General features: G+C 38.2%; 1 protein-coding gene across 1 annotated transcript; it reads left to right on the plus strand.

The window, feature by feature from the left end:
- Window positions 1-5,750: 5,750 nt before the first annotated feature.
- Window positions 5,751-7,990, plus strand: bet1 (Bet1 golgi vesicular membrane trafficking protein). The gene is made up of 4 exons (XM_039680606.2): window positions 5,751-5,921; window positions 6,680-6,789; window positions 6,904-6,960; window positions 7,042-7,990. The coding sequence occupies exons 1-4, from the start codon at window positions 5,903-5,905 to the stop codon at window positions 7,195-7,197; spliced, it is 342 nt and encodes a 113-aa protein (XP_039536540.1). The 5' UTR covers window positions 5,751-5,902; the 3' UTR covers window positions 7,198-7,990.
- Window positions 7,991-8,013: the final 23 nt, after the last annotated feature.

Consider the following 8,013-nt stretch of genomic DNA (forward strand, 5'->3'; position numbering starts at 1 on the left):
TTACGTTTTGTTTTTTTTTTGGGCGAAAAATTAAGTTTCTCCAATCTTCTCAAAACTCTGGATTCTGATAAAGGGCCATGAGACTTAGACCTGAGTGCAAAATTGGAGGCTCTAGCCCCTTCCAGAGCTGAGATATCGAAACTCAAAAATTTGACCCAGAAAAAAAACGACAGTGGTACCCCTTACGTTTTTTTTTTCGGGCAAAAAATTAAGTTTCTCCAATCTTCTCAAAACTCTGGATTCTGATAGAGGGCCATGAGACTTAGACCTGAGTGCAAAAATGGAGGCTCTAGCCCCTTCCAGAGCTGAGATATCGAAACTCAAAAATTTGACCCGGAAAAAAAAACGACAGTGGTACCCCTTACGTTTTTTTTTTTTCGGGCGAAAAATTAAATTTCTCCAATCTTCTCAAAACTCTGGATTCTGATAGAGGGCCATGAGACTTAGACCTGAGTGCAAAAATGGAGGCTCTAGCCCCTTCCAGAGCTGAGATATCGAAACTCAAAAATTCGACCCGAAAAAAAACGACAGTGGTACCCCTTACGTTTTTTTTTTCGGGCGAAAAGTTACGTTTCTCCAATCTTCTCAAAACTCTGGATTCTTATAGAGGGCCTTTAGACTTAGACCTGAGTGCAAAAATGGAGGCTCTAGCCCCTTCCAGAGCTGAGATATCGAAACTCAAAAATTCGACCCGAAAAAAAAAAAACGACAGTGGTACCCCTTACGTTTTGTTTTTTTTTTTGGGCGAAAAATTAAGTTTCTCCAATCTTCTCAAAACTCTGGATTCTGATAAAGGGCCATGAGACTTAGACCTGAGTGCAAAATTGGAGGCTCTAGCCCCTTCCAGAGCTGAGATATCGAAACTCAAAAATTTGACCCAGAAAAAAAACGACAGTGGTACCCCTTACGTTTTTTTTTTTCGGGCAAAAAATTAAGTTTCTCCAATCTTCTCAAAACTCTGGATTCTGATAGAGGGCCATGAGACTTAGACCTGAGTGCAAAAATGGAGGCTCTAGCCCCTTCCAGAGCTGAGATATCGAAACTCAAAAATTCGGCCCGAAAAAAAATCGACATTGGTACCCCTTACGTTTTTTTTTTTCGGGCAAAAAATTACGTTTCTCCAATCTTCTCAAAACTCTGGATTCTGATAGAGGGCCATGAGACTTAGACCTGAGTGCAAAAATGGAGGCTCTAGCCCCTTCCAGAGCTGAGATATCGAAACTCAAAAATTCGGCCCGAAAAAAAACCGACAGTGGTACTCCTTATGTTTTTTTTTTTCGGGCGAAAAATTACGTTTCTCCAATCTTCCCAAAACTCTGGATTCTGATAGAGGGCCATGCTACTTAGATCTGAGTGCAAAATTGGAGGCTCTAGCCCCTTCCAGAGCTGAGATATCGAAACTCAAAAATTTGACCCGAAAAAAAAACCGACAGTGGTACCCCTTACGTTTTTTTTTTTCGGGCGAAAAATTAAGTTTCTCCAATCTTCTCAAAACTCTGGATTTTAATAGAGGGCCATGAGACTTAGACCTGAGTGCAAAAATGGAGGCTCTAGCCCCTTCCAGAGCTGAAATATCGAAACTCAAAAATTCGGCCCGAAAAAAAAAAAACGACAGTGGTACCCCTTACGTTTTTTTTTTCTGGCGAACAAAAAATTCGGCCCGAAAAAAAAAACGACAGTAGTACCCCTTTCGTTTTTTTTTTTTTTTCGGGCGAAAAATTAAGTTTCTCCAATCTTCTCAAAACTCTGGATTTTAATAGAGGGCCATGAGACTTAGACCTGAGTGCAAAAATGGAGGCTCTAGACCCTTACAGAGCTGAGATATCGAAACTCAAAAAATTCGACCCGAAAAAAAAGGTCTAGGTCTCATGGCCCTCTATCAGAATCCAGAGTTTCGAGAAGATTGAAGAAACACAATTTCTCACCCCGAAAAAAAAAATGACAGGGGTACCCCTGTCGTTTTTTTCGGGCTGAAATTTTGAGTTTCTCTGATCTTCTCGAAACTCCGGATTCTGATAGAGGGCCATGAGACTTAGACCTGAGTGCAAAAATGGAGGCTCTAGACCCTTCCAGAATCCAGAGTTTCGAGAAGATTGGAGAAACTTAATTTCTCGCCCCGAAAAAAACGACAGGGGTACTGTCATTTTTTTTCGGGGCGAGAAATTAAGTTTCTCCAATCTTCTCAAAACTCTGGATCCCATTCAATAGATTGCAGGCGGGATAGTGTTCAACATAAAAATGGATTGAAACTCATACAGGTTTGGAACAACATGAGGGTGAGTAAGTGCAAGTAAGTGACCTGAGTGCAAAAATGGAGGCTCTAGACCCTTCCAGAGCTGAGATATTGAGATATTTATAATGGCTTAAATGCTGCATGGGATCTCAATATCTCAGCTCAGGAAGGGCCTAGAGTCTCCATTTTTGCGCTCAGGTGTAAGTCTCATGGCCCTCTATCAGAATCCAGAGTTTTGAGAAGATTGCAGAAACTCAAAATTTCTTGCCCCGAAAAAAAATGACAGGGGTACCTCTGTCGTGTTTTTTTTTTTTTGGGTCGAAATTTTGAGTGTATTTTAAGGTGTATGTTAAGCACAGGTGTATGTTAAGCACTCTAAACAATGCTGGGTTGTTTCAACCCAAATTTGGGTCAAATATGGACTAACCCAAATGTTGGGTTAAAATTTTAATTAAAATTTTTAACCCAACTTCAACTTTCACTAAACTGTAAATTTTTGAATTACTTTTTTAACCCAAGATTTGGGTTTGTCTATATTTGACCCAAATTTGGGTTGAAACAACCCAGCATTGTTTAGAGTGAGAGTTTACTCAATTTATGCTGTGACTTATGTTGGGTAAATGTCCTAATAATAAAAGCAAGGGATTTCTCTTTAGTATTTGTGTAGTTTGCTAGGTTTACTTATAATATGCACTGCATAAAATTGTTTGCAATTCCACCACTGTCACTTTTTCATCTGTAAGACAAACAATATGTCCTATGGATAAAAAGATAATCCTCACATAATAGTGTCTTAGCTGTGTGATGCGAATGGCCAAAGAAGAGCCGTACATTGTTCTGTGAATGTTTACCTGACTTCAGCATAGAAAAATAACGGATTAGTGATTGTGATGGTGAATACTAATGAGACAGCGTCTGTTTAGCTGTGACTCATAGCTGAGATTATATAGCTGGAAGTATGTCAGGATGATTGTCAGGATTTAAATAGATTCCAAACTCAGTGTGTTCTCAGCTTCTGTAGCTGTCTGTCACATATTCCACAGAGACGACAAGAGTGATATCAGCAATTTGAACTTTTAAGTGTCACATATTTTTAATCATCTCTCAATGACAAGAATGCATGTTGAATAAAAGAATTATGATAATGAAAGGAAATTGAAGGGATTTGGGGTTTCAGAGTACAAGATGACACTAGATTCATGGATTCTTTGGCATGCACAAGTTTGTGATTTAAGTAACTGAGAGTACATTTCAAAGATATTTTTTTATCCTTTTTGTACTTTTATTATGTTTAGCCTACATCTATATGTAAGTGAGTGTGTGTGTGTGTGTGTGAGTGTGTGTGTGCACAAAAATTAAACTAGTCTTGATTCTATTTTGTGCGATTTCAAACATTCAAAAGTTTTTATTGTATGAAAGTCCGAATCAAAACATGAACTTTGTACTCTAAGAAAACTGGCATTTACAGACATGGATTATTGGAGGATAATCAGGAACACCGAAATTGCTCTTTGAGAGGTTCTTTCTGAAGCTTGCTTTGTTGAGTGCTCTGTGAAATTGCAGGGTGATCCACATGAAAAACAGTGGATGGACACATAATGGCTCTTCAGTTGGTGGCTATTTCTGTCATGACAAATCTCGGAGTGTTTGACATGGTAAGGTACATGACAAAGTTGATATGTTTGGTCTTGGCGGAATAAATCTGCTACGCTGTTGATGCAGAGCAAGAACGGGACTTGCTACTGCCAATAATAGACCATGAGCATACTAAGAAATCATTCCTCTGAAAGTGATTGATTGTTAACAAGCTCAAAACATTTTAGACCCCGTTTGCACCTGTATTTAAAGGGATACTTCACCTCTGGAAAGGTGAATGTGTATTTAAAATGGGTCATTTATGTAGAATAAATGTGAAACTATTTTTGAATTTGGAGCTTTCTAGACTGAGAAAAGCCAGAAAATGTATTTTTGGCTTATGTGCATGAAAGACAACAACTCCCAGAATACACTTGCTTCGCTGCCCTAGGAGGCCACGCCTACCGGTAACAGAGTACAGAAGTTAAACAACAAGTCTAGGCTACTAGTGAGTCTCCGTGATGAGTCTGCACGAAAATGTGTTTCAAGATCGCCCAAAATGTCCGGGATTCGGCTTTTGCGTTCTACAGTCGTCATTCATCATGTTTACTGTGGTGAGCAGGACGAGGGAGGGTCGTGGGAGAACGGCGCGAGGCCGGTGGCGTGGTTACCGATGAGCGACACCTGTGAGACACACCGGTCTCGTATCTCTCACGGAGGAGCGGGAATTTTCTTAGCAATGTTAAAACGCACATCAATCAATCATTTGTTTAGCGTTCATGTAAACACTACATTTAGATTCACCAATCGCAATGTATTCAGTTAGATTGAAAAAAAAAGGTGTGTTCATGTAAACAATGAATGGCGACTGCAGAAAGCAAAAGCTGAAACCCGGATATCAACGGACGGACATGTCGGATAAAAAGAGGACTCTACTACTCATCTTTCTCCACAGAACAAGAGCCTGCTAGCTTAGCTTCCAAAAAAAAGATGGCTGACACTGTGTGTTCATTCTTTGAGTGAGACTGCACCCTATATGTGCGGGTTAAAAAAATGCGGGACAGCCCCTACTACTGACCGTGGTCTTTAGCCTCAGGCCAAAAAATCCTCAGATGATGCAAAATGACGATTTTTGCGTCATCTGAGGATTTTTTTCTAGACAAAAATACATAAATCTCTTGTCTCAGGGGGATATGGTGTGGAAAGCATGGTAATTTGAAAATACTAAAGGTTTTCTACTAATACAAAGCTTAATGCTAAATCCTGATCCCTTTAATGCCATCCACTTGTGATCTGAAAAGCATCATAAGCAGCTCAATTAGCCCTCTAGCGGTTAAAACAAACAAAACTGCAAGCATTTTTGCAGAAGAACATTGTTTTGACTCTGCAGATGATTATGACCCTTCACAATAGAAAATGACTTACAATGAACTCTGTTAGCTATGGAAATTAATCTGTTTAATAAAATACCTTACAGTAATAAAAACGCAATTTTTCTTGTGCATTCAGAGTGAATCACAAAATGGTCCGGCAATTTGCCAAATACAAATTTTCATTTGTGTTTTTTGAGTAAATTGGAACAAATTTTGAGAAAAGAAGGAAATTAGCCATTACACCTAACTGCTTTTCAAGTTCCAACTCAATGCAGAAAAAGCTAATGTCCATATTATCTACACAGTAGAAAAAAACTATTGCTATTGGTGGATGTATTGTGAGTGACAGGTTGCCCCGCCCTCGCGCCAATATAACATGTCATCAGAGAAGAGATGTCGCTGTTATTTTGATAAAATATTACAAGGGCACATTAATAATAAAAAAGCATTTATAATAAACACAGCAATATTCCACAAAACGTAAGAAGTGTCCATTTTGATTTCAACCCGTCCGCTCCAAAACTCGTTGTAAAAACTTCACTACCCACTCACCCTTTCGCGTTTGGCTTTATCCTTCGCGGCTTCCGTAGGGTGTCGTGGCGCTTGTTGAGTTGGAAGGGGAAAGTACAGCGGCTTTACATAGCAAGATAAGCTAACATCTGTTACATTACTTTCAAACTGTGGTGATCATATATCGTATCATAAAGATTTCCGGGCTATAATGAGGCGTGCAGGTTTGGGTAAGTATTTTTTCTCTGGTGTTATGTTTGAATCTCATGCTAAGCTATGTCAGTCACAGTTAGAACGTTATGTTAAATCAACACATTGTAAGACCAAATCATGCTAAATATCACAGTTTCCAGATCCGGAGAACCACCTGTATAAATAACGTTACTAGACAAAACAGTGTCTGACCTGATACAGACAATAATTAGCTAGTTTTCTCTATATTAGACCAGTTGCTACATGGGTCACGTTAACACAGAGATGCTTACATCAGAAAATGAACGAGTGTTTGTTAAGTTAATGTTTTAGCGTGTATGACAAAATAAATACACATCTAAGCTTAACTTTAGATTCCTTCTATATAGTTTAAGGAGGTTTAACGAAAGGAACCATCAAAAAGATGGGCTAATTTTAATAAATAAAACTGGGCAGGAAATAAATTAGATTTTTAAACAAAAAAGATTGTTTTAAAGGAGCTTTACAGTGATAGGAATTATTTTCAAATTATTTTTAATATCTAATTTAGATTTTTGTTTCAATGTTTCATCCATAACTAGTCCCTTACTTTTAAGATGTTCAGTAGCTTCTGATTTAGATTTTTCTGATTTGATTTTGCAGTAAATGATTGCCCTGTCCATCTAAGACAAGTCAAATCAATTCCATACGTGGTGACGTTTGAAATAGTATGGTGTGATTGGATATTGTATTTTAAAATACTGAGAAACACTAGTGCTTTCTAATGAATTTGACCTGATTGTTACTTGTTCGATAGGTGAGGGAGGCCCTCAAGGGAATTACGTTGCGAGTGGATACAGCGTGTATGAGGAGGAGAACGAACATCTACAAGAGGGACTGAAAGCTAAAGTAAACGCACTCAAACATGTGAGTAGACTTGAGCACATTTTATATTTATATATATTTACAGCTTACATTTTAGAGTTATTATATAATATTTAAAATACTTCAATACATCTAATGAAAAAAAATCTATTTCAGCTGTCGATTGACATTGGAAATGAAGTCAAGTACCAGAATAAAATGTTGGGAGAAATGGTAAGCAATGGGAAATGATTAATTATAAAATCTAACACTGATCTGAATGGCTTCATCATCTCGCGTTTGTTTCACCTCAAGGACTCGGACTTCGACTCAACCGGAGGTCTGTTGGGATCCACCATGGGTAGACTGAAGCTCCTTGCCAGGGGGAGCCAATCCAAGGTGTTTTGCTACATGCTGCTGTTCGCCCTGTTTGTCTTCATTGTCCTGTACTGGGTGATCAAACTGAGGTGATCTGAGGACCGATGAGATCCAGGACATTTCTGCCATACTCATATGGGGGATCCAGTGCCATAGTCATATGGGGGACGGGGATCAGAATCCTCACAGTGACGATCACGACGACGAGGAGTGTTTGACTGCTTGCTTTCCATTGGACAAGAAACTGAACCATTGAGTGACAATGTGCAATATGAAAAATCTGTATAAATATAAAATATTTGTCCCAACCCACTAAAATTAATGTTGTCTCAGTGCAGGGATAATGCTACTCATTTAATACTGGTCATGAAAAAAAAGATGAACAATAATTTATCCAATAATGACCTTTGTTTAATGATATTCTTTTAGGAGAACTTCAGTGCTATAAATGTGTGCCGGACTCTATATGGATACTGATCAAATAAGGAAATTCAGGTTATGACAACTGACCAGAAGAGTAAAGCTGGATGGTGTAAACAATTTAGCACTTTTTACCATGCAAGTCTATACAATGTCTTTGAAAGATTAGCCAAAAAAGGTTGCTTATTGAATAGTATTTAAAGGGCTGATCTTGAGACTGTGAAAACCGTACTGGCATATGTGAAATTCAGTTTTGTATAATGATCATACTACATCAGTAACCACCCCAGACTTCTGTGTTGTTCAGAAATGTCTTGCATTATTTTTTGAGATACTTGCTCAAACCCTTCTCCTCTCTATGGTTAACATAATGCATGGTTTATTTGAGTTTTTCAGAGACTAATATGTAAATAAATGTCATTTTTGAGAGAATTATTACATAAAAATTTCATTTGTGTTGTCAAAAGCTTGAGTCCTGTGTTCATGTAT

This window comes from Pimephales promelas, chromosome 18 (genome assembly GCF_988280905.1).
Source record: "Pimephales promelas chromosome 18, fPimPro1.hap1.1, whole genome shotgun sequence".
NCBI lineage: Eukaryota > Metazoa > Chordata > Actinopteri > Cypriniformes > Leuciscidae > Pimephales > Pimephales promelas.